Source organism: Mustelus asterias, chromosome 5 (assembly GCF_964213995.1).
Source record: "Mustelus asterias chromosome 5, sMusAst1.hap1.1, whole genome shotgun sequence".
Taxonomy (NCBI): Eukaryota; Metazoa; Chordata; class Chondrichthyes; order Carcharhiniformes; family Triakidae; genus Mustelus; species Mustelus asterias.
In genome coordinates, this window is record NC_135805.1 from 52,326,499 (window position 1) to 52,344,065 (window position 17,567).

Consider the following 17,567-nt stretch of genomic DNA (forward strand, 5'->3'; position numbering starts at 1 on the left):
TCAACCACCACAATCTCTATCTCAGTGAAAACAAGGCTGTGTCATTGCACCAACTCTCTTCTCCATTCTTCTTGCTGCAAGGTTGCACCACAGTGCCAGTACATTACCCACAGGCATGAAGATAATCTATGGTAAAGACAGGAAATAGAGTCATAGAGGTTTACAGCATGGAAACAGGCCCTTCGGCCCAACTTGTCTATGCTGCCCTTTTTTAAAACCCTAAGCTAATCCCAATTGCCCGCATGTGGCCCATATCCCTCTATACCCATCTTACCCATGTAACTGTCCAAACGCTTTTTAAAAGACAAAATTGTACCCACCTCTACCACTACCTCTGGCAGCTTGTTCCAGACACTCACCACTCAGAGAAAAAATTGCCCCTCTGGATCCTTTTGTATCTCTCCCTTCTCACCTTAAACCTATACCCTGTAGTTTTAGACTCCCCTACCTTTGGGAAAAGATATTGATTATTTAGCTGATCTGTGCCCCTCATTATTTTATAGACCTCTATAAGATCTCACCCCCCCCCCCCCCCCCCCCCTCCCCAGCCTCCTACACTCGAGAGAAAAAAGTCCCAGTCTATCCAGCCTCTCCTTATAACTCAAACCATCAAGTCCCGGTAGCATCCTAGTAAATCTTTTCTGCACTCTTTCTAGTTTAATAATATCCTTTCGATAATAGGGTGACCAGAATTGCACACAGTATTCCAAGTGTGGCCTTACCAATGTCTTGTACAACTTCAACAAGATATCCCAACTCCTGTATTCAATGTTCTGACCAATGAAACCAAACATGCCGATCGCCTTCTTCACCACGCTGTCCACTTGTGACTCCACTTTCAAGGAGCTATGAACATGTACCCCTAGATCTCTTTGTTCTGTAACTCTCCCCAACGCCCTACCATTAACTGAGTAAGTCCTGCCCTGGTTCAATCTACCAAAATGCATCACCTTTCAACCTTGACTAAGAGTCCTCGATTATCAATACGCAATGATGGTTGTGAGTCTGCTCACTCAGCATGTGTGCTCCAGGTTATTGTTGACTCCTTCTTTGGAGCATATGAGAAAAAGAGGCTTTCCAGAAACAACCAGAAAAACTAAGGTCTTCTTCCAACCAGCTCCAATAGGAAACAAAAACCCTCCCGTCGATTAAGAACAGATATCCTACAAAATGTGGACCATTTTTCATATTTTGGGAGCCACTTTTCAATGAAATTCATCCTCACCTCCCATGTACCATTCAGCCTCTGGCTAACTGAAGGGAAGAGAGTATTTGAGGACCAGGAATGCAGTTTATTGGGCAGCAGTGATCCCCATGCTCCGAAATGCTTTGGAGACTTGGTTGACCTCCTGAAGGTACCTCAATACACTGGAGAATTACCACTACCAGTGCCTTTGCAAGATCATTTAAATCTAGTGGCAAGAAAGGCAGCCCAATAGAAGTGTTCTCTCATAAGCCAAACATTCCCAGCATTGAAGTGCTAATCACTCAATCTGGGTGGGATATATATAGTTGATACCAGAACCCTGAAGCAACTGCATTACTCTGAATCTGTTGCAGCAAGAGACTCCCAGGAGGATAGCGGAAATGCTTTTGGGATGTCCTCAAATCATCACTGCAGAGGTCAGACATAGCCACTGATTCATGGTTTTTAGGACTGACGAAAATGAAAAAGGCTAATTCAGGAAAACACCAAACATATTGGGAGACTTCCTCAGGAAGATGCTGATGCGAAGTTGGGGCATTGAAGAGAGTGCGCCAACTTCCAAACAACACATCTACCCAATCCTTCAAGCACCACCTGCTATGTGTGTAGCAGATCTGCAAATCACTGCATTGGATTCATCAGCCATCTCAGAACCTGAGCTGCAGTGGAAGCAAATCATCCTTATCCCAAGGGGACTGCCTAAAATGAAGACTAATCTAGTAGCATAACCACTAAGGAATGATAGGCTAGTAAAGTTGTAACACATTGACCTAAGAGTAGTAATTCTTCTTACTGTACTGACCCAACTTTAATTTTGGTTGATACCTCTGAATGTTCACTGCTATCCCATTTGACCAATATGTTCTGATCACCACGTAACTAGATTTCATATTGTAATTAAGGCTTAGACTAGATATGACTGTAAAAATGAAAACTTTGGGGCAAAGGAGGAAAGGAGGAGGATCTAATAGGAAAATGGTCCCAAAAATAATAGAAAATTATTTTTGAAAGATTTTACTAAAAGGGTTGTTGAACTGAAGTGTAGAGCTGTCCCATTGACTAGTCAAGCAACAGATTGCAGTCACACTCAGAATCATACCTTAACAGATAATGTCCCTGACACCATTACCATCCCTGGGTATGTCCTGTCCCTGGGCGGCACAGTGGCACTGCTGCCTCACAGAGTCAGGAGCTCGTTTCTCAGCTTGAGTCACTGTTGGTGTGGAGTCTGCAGGTTTCCTCAGTGTCTGCATGGGTTTCCTGCCAAGTCCAAAAGACGTACTGGTTAGGTACATTGGCTATGCTAAATTCTCCCTCAGTGTACCCGAATAGGCGCCAGAATGTGGTGACTGGGGGATTTTCACAGTAACTTCATTAGTGTTAATATAAGCCTAATTATGGCGCTAATAAATAAACTTTAAAAGATGGTGATACTGTGTACAGTAAGGAGGGACTTGCCCTGAGAGCACTCAACTTTGACACTAGACTCCATGAGTTTTCATGGCATTAAGTCAAACATGGGCAAGGAAACCTCATTCTGATTAACACGTACCATTACCCCACAGCTGATAAATCAATACTTCACTATGTTGAATACCACTTAGAGGAAACACTGGGGAAGGCAAGGGCACAGAACATACTCTGGGTAGGGCACTTCAATGACCATCCAACCAAGAGTGGCTCTGTCGCACCACTACTGATTGAGCTGGCTGAGTCCTGAAGGACATTGATGCTAGACTGAGTCCGTTGCAGGTGATGACAGAACCAAGAAGAAAAAGGATGGGCAGCACAGTGGCAAGCATTGCTGCCTCATAGCACCAAATCATAGAAATCATAGAAACCCTACAGTACAGAAAGAGGCCATTCGGCCCATCGAGTCTGCACCGACCACAATCCCACCCAGGCCCTACTCCCATATCCCTACATATTTTACCCGCTAATCCCTCTAATCTACGCATCCCAGGACACTAAGGGGCAATTTTAGCATGGCCAATCAACCTAACCCGCACATCTTTGGACTGTGGGAGGAAACCGGAGCACCCGGAGGAAACCCACTGTGTATTGTGTCTGTGTATTGGTTCGAACAAGACCTCTTCACTGCACAGGACCTTCAACCGACAATCTACACTAGATACATCGATGACATTTTCTTCCCTTAGACTCATGGTGAACAATCACTGAAAGACCCGGGTTCAATTCCAGCCTTGGGTGATTGTGTGTGGAGTTTGCACATCCTCCCCGTGTCTGCTCCAGTTTCCTCCCACACACCTTTGGATTGTGAATTAGGTGGATTGGCCATGGTAAATAGCCCCTTAGTGTCAGGGTCACTAGCAGAGTAAATACATAGGGCTACAGGGATAGGGCCTGAGTCGGATTGTTGTCAGTGCAGGTTCAATGGGCCAAATGGCCTACTTCTGCACTGTAGGGATTCTATGAAAACCTACTTGATCTTGTCCCCACCAATCTACTGATGCATCTTTCCATGACACCAAGAAGTCTCACAACACCAAGTTAAAGTCCAACAGGTTTATTTGATAGCACAAGCTTTTGGAGTCTCGCTCCTTCAGGTGAGTGAGTTGTGTTCACAAACAGGGCATATATAGACACAAACTCAATTTACAAGATAACAGTTGGAATGTGAGTCTTTACAGGTAATCAAGTCTTAAAGGTACAGACAATGTGAGTGGAGAGAGGTTAAGCACAGATTAAAGAGATGTGTATTGTCTTTATCAATGTGTCTATTGTCTGTGTATTGGTTCGAACAAAACCTCTTCACTGCACAGGACCTTCAACCGACAATCTACACTAGATACATCGATGACATTTTCTTCCCTTGGACTCATGGTGAACAATCACTGAAACAACGCTATGACGACATCAATAAGTTCCATTCCACCATCAGACTCACCATGGACTACTCTCCGGAATCGGTTGCATTCTTGGACACACGCATCTCCATCAAGGATGGTCACCTCAGCACTTCACTATATCGCAAGCTCACGGATAATCTCACGATGCTCCACTTCTCCAGCTTCCACCCTAAACACATTAAAGAAGCCAACCCCTATGGACAAGACCTCTGGATACACAGGATTTGTTCGGATGAGGAGGATCGCAACAGAAACATCCAGACGCTGAAAGATGCCCCCATAAGAACAGGATATGGCGCTCGACTCATTGATCGACAGTTCCGACGCGCCACAATGAAAAACCGCACTGACCTCCTCAGAAGACAAACACAGGACACGGTGGACAGAGTACCCTTCGTCATCCAATACGTCCCTGGAGCGGAGAAGCTACAACATCTTTTCCAGAGCCTTCAACATATCATCGATGAAGACGAACATCTCGCCAAGGCCATCCCCACTTCTTGCCTTCAAACAACCGCACAACCTCAAACACACCATTGTCCGCAGCAAACTACCCAGCCTTCAGGAAAACAGGGACCACGACACCACATAACCCTGCCACAGCAAGCTCTGCAGGACGTGCTGGATCATCGACACGGATGCCATCATCTCACGTGAGAACACCATCCACCAGGTACACGGTACATACTCTTGCGATTCGGCCAATGTTGTCTACCCGATTGCTGCAGCAAAGGATGTCCCGAGGCATGGTACATTGGGGAGACCATGCAGACGCTATGACAACAGATGAATGAACACCGCTCAACAATCACCAGGCAGGAATGTCCTCTTCCTGTCGGGAAACACTTCAGGAGTTATGGGCATTCAACCTCTGATCTTCGGGTAAGCGTTCTCCAAGGTGGCCTTCACGACACACGACAATGCAGAATCGCTGAGCAGAAACTGATAGCCAAGTTCCGCACACGAGGACAGCCTCAACCGGGATCTTGGGTTCATGTCATACTATCTAACTCCAACGACTTGCCTGGGTTTGCAAAATCTCTAACTATCCCGGCTAGAGACAATACACATCTCTTTGACCTGTGCTTAACCCTCTCTCCTCTCACATTGTCTGTACTTTTAAGACTTGATTACCTGTAAAGACTCACATTCCAACCATTATCTTGTAAATTGAGTTTGTCTATATATGCCCTGTTTGTGAACACAACTCTTCACTCACCTGAAGGAGTAACACTCCGAAAGCTTGTGCTACTAAATAAACCTGTTGGACTTTAACCTGGTGTTGTGAGACTTCTTACTATGCTTACCCGAGTCCAACTGTAGCATCTCCACATCTTTCCATGACAGCAGGAGTGACCCACCTACAGTCCTTGGTCAGTCTTGTATGGTGGCCACTCCAGCAGTCAAAGGTCATTAGGGGTCAGTCATCTGTTTCAGGACATTGCTGCAGGTGTTTCCTCAAGGTAGTGTGTCCCAGGTTCAACTAGCAGCTGTTTCATCAATGGCCCCATCTCCATCACAAGGTCAGAAGTGGGGATGTTAACTCATGTGTGCACAATGTTCATGACTCCTGAGATACTGAAGCATCTGTATGCATATGCAGCAAGACCAGGATAATGTTCACGCTTGGGCTATGTGGAAAACAATATGTGCCAGGCAATGACCATCTACAAGAGAGAACCTAACCATCTGGCTTTGATATGCAATGGCATTATCATCACTGGATCCACACTAACACCCTGCGGGTGGGATTGCCATAGATCAGGAACTGAACTGGACTAGTCATATAAATACTGTGGCTACAGAATAGGCCAGAAGATGGGGATTCTGTGGTGCAATTCACCCAACTTTAAAAAGCCTGCCCAACATCTACAGGACACATGTTGGGAATGTGATGGAATACTCTCCACTTGCTGGATGAATGCAGCTCCAACAACACTCGAAGCTCGACAGCACCTAAGACAAAGCTGCCCATTTGATTCCACATCCACCACCAACGCACAGTAGCAGCAGTGCGTACAATCTACTAGATCATAGAAAATCATAGAAAGAGGCCACTCGGCCCATCGAATCTGCACCGACCACAATCCCACCCTCCCTACACATTTACCCACTAATCCCTCTAACCTACGCATCTCAGGACACGAAGGGCATTTTTTAGCAAAGCCAATCAACCTAGCCCGCACATCTTTGGACTGTGGGAGGAAACCGGAGCACCCGGAGAAAACCCACGCAGACACAAGGAGAATGTGCAAACTCCACACAGTGACCCAAGCCGGGAATCAAACCCAGGTCCCTGGAGCCGTGAAGCAGCAGTGTTAACCACCGTGCTACCGTGCCACCCATGTACTGCAGGAACTCACCAAGACGCCTTAAGCAGCATCTTCCAACCCAAGACCACTACCAATTAGGACAAGAGCAGCAGACACCACCACCCGCAAGTTCCCCTCCATGTCACTCTCCATCTTGGCCTGGAAATATATCACCATTCCTTCATTGTCGCTGGGTAAAAATCCTGGACCTCCCTCCCTGACACCACATGGACGACAGCGGTTCAAGAAGGAAGCTCACCATCGCCATCTTAAGGACATTTACAGATAGACAATAAACACTAGCCCAGCCCTCAATGCCCACATCATGTAAATGAATAAAAAAAACACTTAGTTTATTTATTAGTGTCACAAGTAGACTTGTGACCTTTTTAACACTGCAATGAAATTACTGTGAAAATCGCCTAGTCGCCACACTCTGGCGCCTGTTCGGATGTACTGAGGGAGAATTTCGCATGGCCAATGCACCTAACCAGCACATCTTTCAGACTTTGGGAGGAAACACACGCACATATGGGCAGAACGTGCAGACTCCGCACAGACAATGACCCAAGCTAGGAATCAAACCCGGGTCCCTGGCACTGTGAAGCAGCAGTGCTAACCGCTGTACCACCATGTCAAACGATATAGAATAGACTTTGCTGCTGGTTCAAAAGGAATTGAGCTATAGTTTTAAGTGCTGAACACCCCAAGGTACAATGTGAATTGCAGGTTTTCTTTCCTTAACTTTTGGTCGAATCTCTATGCCTGAATCCCAAATTATGAGGAAGGAGGAGCTAGCATTCAACGAAGGTAGCTGTGGGAGGATAAAACAACAGTTAAATATCTAAAAAAATACAAAACATCAAAATAGCAAAAGGTGATTATGCAAAATTTATGTTTGCCATTAGATACAGAAAAGATGATTTAAGAAGTAACCGAGCACATTTATATTATCTGAATTCTGACAATAAACCACAATGGAAATAGATTTTCCATTGGAGTTGCACGGGAACAGAAATACCACTATCAGACAGAAATTGCATGGAAACCAGTTCCACACCGATCATCTTCAGGTATTTCTGACTGTTCTTAAATGGAGGGGGAAGGCATGGTGAAGCAAAGAGCTGCCATATAACTATCACACACACGCATAAATACACATAACATATGCGAAGGACAAATTTAGATTTGTAATACTGATCCTACTTCCTTTCTGGGGTCCAAAGTTGCTAAGTTAAGGGGCTGTAACAAAAACAATCTATGAAAGGATATTTAAAAAATGCTATAAAAGCCCATTTATTTGATGAGCAAATGCCTTGGCTTTGGAAACTGACAAGAAAATTGTAAAAATCGGTCTTTTTGCTCTGAGTGTCACCTAATTAGGAGTTTGGAAATTAATGAATTAACACAAAAGTTGAGGTACTCATTAAAATTAATAGTTTTAATCAGGGTACTAACTAGGAACACATGTTTTTTACTTTGTGGATGGGCGTCTGCAATTGCTTGCAATTCCTGCATCATGTGCCTTGGGTGATCAGGATAGGCAGCGTCTCCAATGTAAAAGGATTTCATGTAAATGGGAGACACTACAGGGCCCAATGATATATTCCAGGAGGTAACTACTCCCACAAGTAGGGAGGGGTCACGATAGATGGGTGGACATCTCAGAGTGGGAAGACGCATAAAGTACAGGGTCTTTGTTGTATACACTATTCTCAAACAGGTACTGAGTAGCAGAGATTGGAAATCCTGAAGGTGTGCATCTCAATGGCACGAATGGGCAAGGGACTGTACAGGATGGAACAGCAAAGAGTAGAAAGACAGTACAATGTTCCATTGTTGGGGGACAGGCAATTCTGTAAGTTTGAGTGTCCTGTATGGTGTGCTGCCTCCCTGGTGCCACTGTAAAGATAAGAGTGCAGCATATTCTGCAGGGTGGAGCAAGCCAGAAGTTGTGTAACACATTGGCACCAACATAAAAAAGGCAGGCACTAAATGTCCTACAGTCCAGATTGTCATGAACTAGGAAATTTAAAAAGTAGAACCTCAAAGGTAGCATCTCTGGATTCCCCTCGGTTTAGCCAAGAGCTAAACCAGAATCAAGCTGGAGAAAATAGGGAGGATCAATACATAGCTGCCATACTTCAAGTTCTTGGGTCATTTGGACCAGTTTTTGGATAGAAGAGGCACCTACGCAAAATAGATGGGTTGCAGTTCAGCAGGACTGGGATCAATGTCTTCATAGGGAGGTTCACTACTGTGGTTGGGGATGGTTTAAACAAACTGGCAGGGAACTGGACACATAAGCAGAAAAGAATAAGATGCATTAAATTAATACATTGGACAGTACTAAAGAAAGTAGTGCCACAGCATTGGATGAAGGACTACAAGGAAATCACAAATATGCAAGAACCATGGAGTGGTGAGGGATTTTACTCAAATATCAAATTGTGATCATGTTAAAAGCATAAGGAGAGCTTCCTTGATCAGTATGGTCTTGACCCAACTAGAAAGGTGGCATTGCTGGATCTGATCCTGGGAAATGAGGTGAGATAAGTGTCTGTGGAACATTTGGGTCAGAGAGTGATCATTGCATTAGAAGATTTAGTTTAATAATGGAGCAGAGCACGCCAATCAAATATTGAACTTGGAAGAATGCCGATTTCAATGCGATGAGAAGGACATCAGAGACTTACAGGAGAAACTGTAACAGAACAGCATGGTGGCATAGTGGTTAGCACTGCTGCCACACAGTACGAGGGACCCAGGTTCAATTCAGCCTTGGGTGATTGTGTGCAGTTTGTACATTCACCCCATGTCTGCGTGGGTTTCCTCCAGGTGCTCCGGTTTCCTCCCACTGTCCAAAGATGTGCAGGTTAAGTGGATTGCCCGTTATAAATTGCCCCTTAGTGTCTCAAGATGTGTAGATTAGATAGTAAATGTGTGGTGTTACGGGGATAGGGTGGGGTAGAGGGCCTGGCTAAGGTACTCAGGAGTGCTGGAGCAGACTTGATGAGCCGAATGGACCGTATGCATGGTAGGAATTTTAGTATTGTATCATCAAACCTTTTGCCATCTATCTGGGTCCTCCACCTATCTCAGAATTCCTCTTGTTCTTTCTCTCCTCCCCTCCACCCCTACACACTTTCACTTGTTCAAAATTTAGTACCTTCCCAACTTTTCTCACTTCTGATCTGATGAAAGTCACGGACCTGAAACAATACTGTTGCACTCTCCACAGATGCTGTCAAATCTGCTAAGTGCTACCACTATTTTCCATTATTTTATTTCTCTTGGTTTTCTTCTTTTAAAATGCTGTTCATCTTTTCATATCAAGTTGGGATCTACAGCAAACTGTTGACTTTTATTCTTTCTACACCCCTGGCCTGGAATATTTCCAGCATTTACTGGCTGTATTTATAACCAAGATATTCATCACGAATGTGGCACTCCACATAACAAAAGAGGAATGGGAACATATGCATTGTAAAATAAAGCTTTTGTTCTGAGAATATATGTCAAGAAAAGATCTGTTATTCTGGTCAAAGTCAATTACTCTTAAAGAATGCACAAAAATAAAATCACATTATGAAAATATTTTTATTTGCATATTACACGATTCAAGCTTTTTTATACAAATTTAAGTCTGCTTATTCTTGAGACATCTGCTGGTATAGATACATACAGGAAAACAAGCTATAATACATAACTAGGCAATTAGTGTTACATTAAGGTGCATTAGCATTTATTGGATACCGAAGATTAGATAATCACAACTTTTATGCAACAAGGTCAGCCTTACAGCATTATGGCTAGACAAAGCAAGTAGTGCAATACCAGTTATTGCAACACATGATCTAAAGTATACAACCTTTCACAATTGCATCAGATGAGAAATAGAAATGGCAAGCACAAAGGAAATTGTTCAACCCTTAATATGCTGAAAACAACATAGTGTAGAAATCCATATGTAGGTTATGCATTAATCATAAAACTTTTGAATACCTAAATTCATGAGTTATAAAAATTCAGTCGACTTCAGGTTGATCAAATGCCAATATGGCCATACCAGTTCTTATAGCAAGAAATTAGAATTCTTTAAAGAGATGTATCCATCCCAGTTATCACTAAGTTAAAAAAGCCAGTTACTGCAACCATTTTATGCAACCTGCGTGAAGATATCTAATACCTGTAACTCTTTGGATATGGACTCTTGTTTTGCCCAGAGGTTTCTTTTGCATCCATCTAGTGCTGTTAAATCAACCAGAATGAAGAGTTGACACCAAGGTGCACCCCATCCCCATATAAAAAAGTTGCAATAGAAAGGATGGTATTTGAATCAGAATTATATCTGCAACAGGAGAATGATACAATAAAAGAGTTCCTGGATAAAGCTCATAACATGGCAGGCAAGATTTGCAGCTTTATTCACACTCTCCCCTTTAAGGGATATGCACTTTGACAATTGAAACTTGATCATACAGGTATACAAACATTCTGGTGAAAGGGTTTCACAATTTAATATCCATGTAATTACATTTTAAACTGCAAATAAAATGTAATTCTTGGAGTATTTTCATAATCTGACAATTGGTGTCTACGTTACATCCACAGCAATTTTATTGGTATGCTTTGAACCATCACACCAAAATATCAATAAGAGTAACTAAAAAAAGGACACTTTTAAAGTATAAACACATTAATGATGAACTTCCCATGGTTTAAAAATGAAAGCTACTTAGTTTGGAAAAGAATGTCTTCAACACCTTGCATGAGTAATACTTACATGCTACACTACTATGGAAACAATATTAAGTAGTTAAATTAGATTTGGTGCATAGCATCATTTATTAGTTTCGTTATGAACAAAGTATCCTGGATTAAAAAACTGAGCAAGCATCAAGTTCCAGTTCTGAAAAATTATAAGTTCCATTCCATTTTATTTTCCTGAAGAAAATTTCTAACAAGCATGTGATGTTGCAGGCGTAACAGACACCAAGGCAGTCAGAGAACCTGTTAGTATTTAATTTCCATCACTGTTTGAGTTATGAAGCAATGAATTCAGATGCTTTTTAATGAAAAGGCCCAAAATAATTAGCCTTGCATTTATTGATTGCTCTAAGCACAAGTTGTATCATTAAACTGTAGAAGACATTTCTTAATGAATTCACACATAGTCCTTTGAAATAAGTATTTTGAAAACAAAATCTGTCTCCCAAAAATTAAGTGGAAAATATTAAAATAAGATATCCAAATGGTAGTAGAATCATGCAGACTGTTGCAGATCAGGCTTCACAGGCAAGTAGATTGACTTAAGGTGCCATTCTGATCCTGTATTTCTGTTCATAAACGATGTATTTGATTTCACCAAATCTTTCCTGTGTTTATGGAAATTGAGAACTTCTACAGACATTTGAAAGTACAAAAATAGTTAGCTTATGCTATGGATTGCAATATAAAACATATGCTTCAATACGCAGACTATTAAAGGGACATTCCAAAGTACCTCCGAGCCACTATGCTCTTAGCTGCAAGGTCCATCAGAAGTCTGAGCGCATATCTAATTGCGCTAGATAATTGTAAATATTTCATCTAAATGAATAAAGGAAATTCAAGTCTGAATGCATTAAGCCTTATTTTGCAAAATAACTTCCAACATTATTATAAGCACGGATACAAGTCTACATTTAAGTACAGTTTGATTGCCTATGCCCTCCCACATGTATATGCTAAGAATAACCATAGAAAATACCTTATTTTACACAAGCAGATTGAATTCTATAACTAAACTGGAATGCTTGTTTGCACCTCTGTGGTGCATCAATACAATCAGGTCACCCAGAATTTAGTCCCTATAGATTATAAATGCAGCATCAAAAGTCCTGGGCCTTTCATGTAGGAATCCTACATGCAGCACTTGCAGATTTAGGACCAGCAGGTTATATAAGGCATTACTTCTGCTAAGTTTCTAAATACTAGATCATTAATATTAATAATTGTGATAAGGAAGACTGACCAATACAATCCATAATTGGTTTGCTTAAACAACCAATTCCCCAGTTTTCAAAAAAAATGGAAGCAGGCAGCTACATTAAAAAGAGTTGTGGCCAAGTGTTCAAAGGGAAAAAAAAATTGCATTTTTCAAAACTTAAATAGGAAGGATCTCTAGATTTTGGTAAAATTCGATCATCGTCCAGTTTGCAGATGACTAGAAACTGCATTCTCGTAAATGTCAGAAAGTTAATCTCTGCACCAGTGGTCGTATTTTCTATATCAGACATGAGCAAAAAAATACTATGGTTGTAAATTGCCAAAGGGGTTCTTCCACTTGTCCACTGCAATTTGGAAGAGCCACAGAAACCATGTCTTTTTGCCAGGGTTATTACAGCTATTCCTCTGATTAAAGGCAGAAATCCCATGCAAATTCAACCCAATATGTTCCCCCTAACGGAGGGGAACATTATCTGCTAGTATGGCACTAGTTCTTGGAAGAATGTGAGCGGTTGCAATCCCTCCCCACCCCATCTACCCAATTACATTTATATTATACACCCATCTCAAAGAATTGAGCTCCTATAAAGACACGCTCTATTAGCGGTCTTTGTGCTAATGGTGCTAAGGGAGAAAATTGGAAATACAACAGCATCAAGTTCTTTTTTGTGGAAACTTTTAGATACAAGTAGCACTGTTATTACCATCAGAAATTTCTATAGCAGACTGCCATTTCAGTTTTCTTTCGCGAAATCAGCAATTTTGATTAGTATGTCAGTTATATTTCATTATAAAAATTGAGATATCCCTGTTCTTCATATGTTTTCCTCTTTCCCTGCTCCATAAACCCAAAATATGGTTTAAATTGATTAAAACTGGAGCAGCAAAACCCTTGCCATGGAATTGTTAGGCAACAGCTCAGGTAATCACTGTACACATATGAAGCCTTGCGAAACATAAAATTAAAGCCATTTTAGGATGAAAAAGCAAATCCAATTAGGATAATGATCAATGGATGCTTCATTTTTAGTGTATTTTACAAGGTGCTCAAATTATTTCAGTAGCAGTCACCAGGAAACACTTGAATTATGGAGCCAATGACTATATGAAAATTTAATTACATCTCCTCCACAGAATGAATATATTTGGAAATGTCAAAACCATGGGAAAGAGGAACCTTTTGTGTTGCAGGACCAATGTATATATAAGGTTCCAACAGGAACAATTGCAATGTATGTGCAAAAAGTTTTGCAATTATAATGGTCTGGAGATGCAATGAACAATGAGTACTATGGGCGGCATGGTGACATGGTGGTTAGCACTGCTGCCTCACAGCACCAGGGACCCAGGTTCAATTCCAGCCTCGGGTGACTGTCTGTGTGGAGTTTGCACATTCGCCTCGTGTCTGTGTGGGTTTCCTCTGGGTATTCCAGTTTCCTCCCACAGTCCAGAAATGTGCAGGTTAGGTTGATTGGCCATGTTAAATTGACCCTAGTGTCAAGACGATTAGCAGGGTAAATAAGTGGGGTTACAGGAATATGGCTTGGGTGGGATTGCGGTCGATGCAGACTCAATAGGCCGAATAGCCTCCTTCTGCATTGTAGGGATTCTATACTTTAGTTGCATTTCAGCATTTTTAATTTACAACATCCATACTTTTATTTCTTTAGTATGCCTTCAGTTTAGACGAAAGGTCAAAAGTTCCACATTTGACAGTTATCCTCTCTAGTAAAGTAAGACTTGATTTTTCTATTTTTGGCACTTCCAATGTTTGACAGAACATTTCAAATCATACAAACAACTGGGATACAACTGTTACTAAAAATATTTGAGCCCAAGCCCTGGCTATTCCTACAAATTGATTCACTGAGTTGGCAGTCATTAAACATATCCAGAGATGTGCAAATTTTAAGCCAAGTGTCAAGCTAAAGTGACTTAAAAAAAAATTTAAAAGTAGTTTGAAGGTCTGAACTCTACAATTTGTAAAAGAAAAATGTTAAAGCCTTCCTCTCTCAAAAAGTGAATCTATTCTAAGTCCATTTTATGATTATTTTGTCTGATCAGATTGCAAGATTGAAAATCTTTGATAAGTGCCTTCTTTATATTATCCAGCAATTCCATTTTACTTTGCATTTAGCTCTGCAGAGTGTCAAGCACTCCTAACGCAGATATATAAAATAGGAAACTAATGCAAAAACTATAGCACTTCATTGGGAGCAGGATTTAATTAATGACATTCTTTTCTCGAAATATCACTGACTGCATAGATAATAGGTTCAGATATTTTACTGTGCTCTGAAAATAGCGACTTATGGTAGATAGTAATCAATAAAAAAAATGAAAATCGTGTCAATTTTCTGAAAACTACTGAGCACAATTCTGACCATGGTGTGCCCTAAACAGGTCTCGACCACTCACTCACCACTGTAATTAGACACATTTAGCATGACTGCGTGTCACCTTCTAGAAAAAAATAGTCTCGTCCCCTCTTCAAAATTGTGAAAACTACATTAGAACCCTGTCCTGGAAAAATAAAACTGGAAATGTCTGTAATGCAAATTGATGTCACAATAAATTCCACATTGCAACAATTTTTACGTTTGATAATATGTTTAGTGTTCCAGTTTTAGGAGCTTTAATTCTTCTTAATGTTCTGTATTTTGTTTTTTCTTCTATTAAGACGTACAATTCACAGCTACTCCTTTACCCTGCATTAATGGAGATGAATACTGCAATCATGATTTCTGGACACCATAGAGGTAGCAGAACAACACCCGATTCATGTTAAATTAAAGGCAAAATACTGTGGGAGCTGGAATCTGAAACAAAACCAGAAAAGGCTGGAAAATCTCAGCAGGTCTGATAACATCTACGGAGAGAGAATGGAGCCAACGTTTCAAAACATTGGCTCTATTCTCTCTCCACAGATGCTGTCAGACATACTGAGATTTTCCAGCCTTTTCTGTTTTTGACCAGATTTATTTTGTCTGTTGAAAATTAATCAAAATTTTACTGGTCCAACTTAATCAAAGACTTCTACTCAAGGCAACACAAGGTTAGTGAATATGGTTGTATAAGCTTCAATTATCTTTCTTTGGGCTACTTAAAATGGCTTCTGATCCTAAAGAAGTTAAAATAAAAGGCATCAAAAATTTTGGCACCAACATTACATATTGTATTTAGTTGTTTAGGAGTAGGGAAGTGGTATTTTCAAAAGATGCGGTCTAATATTTATTATGACTGATATCACTGAAGTACGGTGCCATTACCAGAGTGCTAGTATGACAGAACGAGACAGCATGAAACAGCTGTTTAACTAACAGAAGACTCTGAGGTTTTCAAAGCATATGCATTTTATTTTTCTCAGACTGCTGGACAGCCAATGACTGTTAGGGTGGTCAACAGCTGAACTATTGAGGACATTCTCAATAGATGCTGCACCTTGGTAAAAGGTGAAACATTAATTTTAGGAACAATAAAATGAACTGACTCTTTAATAACTTGCCCAACAGAATCATGTTTGTATGTGTCATGTTATGTCAATATTAGGTAGCCAAGAATCTATCCTCCAGTACCTATGCATACATAAGTTATAACTTAAAACACAACAGTATAAACAGGTTGTGTTACTGAGTAGCGATCTCAACATAATTTTCAAGACTGTAAATGTACACGTTAGAACACAATGGTGTTTCATTTAAATGATACTGCACAACTGACTCCACATCATTAATAATCTACTAGTAAGCATGGACCAAATAATTCACAATCAAAGTATGGCAAAATCAAAATTTGTTCAGTTTGGTACTACGGTTCCAAATATTAATTAAGGGATAAATAAACAGGTGCGACCCCTTTAGATCTTTCACTGGCCAACAGTACAATGCTGAGGGCTTCAGCAGAATCTAAGCACCCTGCCTACTGCATTACTCTGAATAATATTGGATCAGCATTATTGAGTTATAACAGTTCTGGTTAAGATTGTTACTGAATTGTTTTGGTTTTCCATGTACCTTGCTCTGAAGATGCAGATATTGTATAAACAGAGCTAAATTAGTGAGACCATAAGGGAAAGCATATTGACATACAAACTTGTACCAATAAGAAGGTTAAAATGTTTCAATCCTTCTTAAAAAGATATAGGATCAACACTTCATGGCCTACTCAATGAGTGAGACAGTTACTTAGGTTCAATTTCCAATCTTCTGCAGTGGAAGTAGAGACTGAGGACCAAAATTAAATCAAAGTAACTGAACAGATTTGACTTGTGCAAGTATAATGTCAGGTTACTAAAGTGGAATTGTAGATGTATTATTGCGCAGATAAACATTTAATGAGTTTATACATATGGAAATCTGATATGACACCAGGCCATAAGCATAACATACAAGTATTGCAACGAAGAGCTAACAAAGCCATTTTGATCTTGCATTGAAATTACAAGATTATATTTGAGAACCAATGTGTAGCAATCTTACCACACAATGACCACCAATGGAAGCAGGCTAAGCTTTTCTCTGCAATTTGGATTACATTTAAGTTGCCAATATGGTGCTTTACATCCAAAGAAAATCTTTAGTTTCTATGCTAGCCAGGTGCTCTGATTTGGCAACAAAGTATTTTGCGAAACCACTGCTGTAATTCTGTAAACAAGTTAGTCTCACCATTCATTTTAGGTTACAATTCATTTTAGGTATAAGACATTACAACTAGCTCCATCCTGCACTACAGTTTTCATTTATTATTTAGAAATACTGTTAAAATTAATTGATACTTTGTGTAAACATAAGTGGATCTTACGCATTTTCAAAAGAAATTTGAATCATTGTGCAAAATACTCTAGTAAACGATAATTTGGTGTTAATCATGATCATAAACAAAAGGTCATGACTCTTTAACCTTGTTGCTACTTGTGTCGCAATTCATGAGGACACCTTCGAACAGCAGTCATGGTTCAATCCTTTAGTTAGATTCTGTGCAAACTGATCAGATGCAAGTGCAAGATTTCTGCTTTGCTCCAGGCAGTCACTAGAATGGTTCATCTGACAAAACTTCACAAATCATCATCACCGATTCCCTCAAAGGCATAGTTACCATGGAAGTCATTAGCACTGATATCATTGGAGGAATTAGATGTGCCGATTCCTCGGATGCTAACGGAAGAGAGCTTACTCTGCAAGATGACAA

At 40.6% G+C, this 17,567-nt stretch overlaps 1 protein-coding gene across 2 annotated transcripts in view; it reads right to left on the reverse strand.

The window, feature by feature from the left end:
* Positions 1–9,971: 9,971 nt before the first annotated feature.
* The window catches only part of snx17 (sorting nexin 17), a 95,385-nt gene continuing 87,789 nt past the window's right edge, over positions 9,972–17,567 (reverse strand). The window contains exons 15-16 of one of the 2 annotated variants that reach the window (XM_078212598.1): positions 17,475–17,553; positions 9,972–11,792 (exon numbers count right to left, since the gene is read on the reverse strand). In XM_078212598.1, coding sequence (XP_078068724.1) covers positions 11,656–11,792; positions 17,475–17,553 — 216 coding nt within the window. In that variant the 3' untranslated portion in view covers positions 9,972–11,655. Of the gene's footprint in view, positions 11,793–15,052; positions 17,554–17,567 lie in introns of those variants that run through there. The other variant, XM_078212599.1, reaches the window with a different exon arrangement.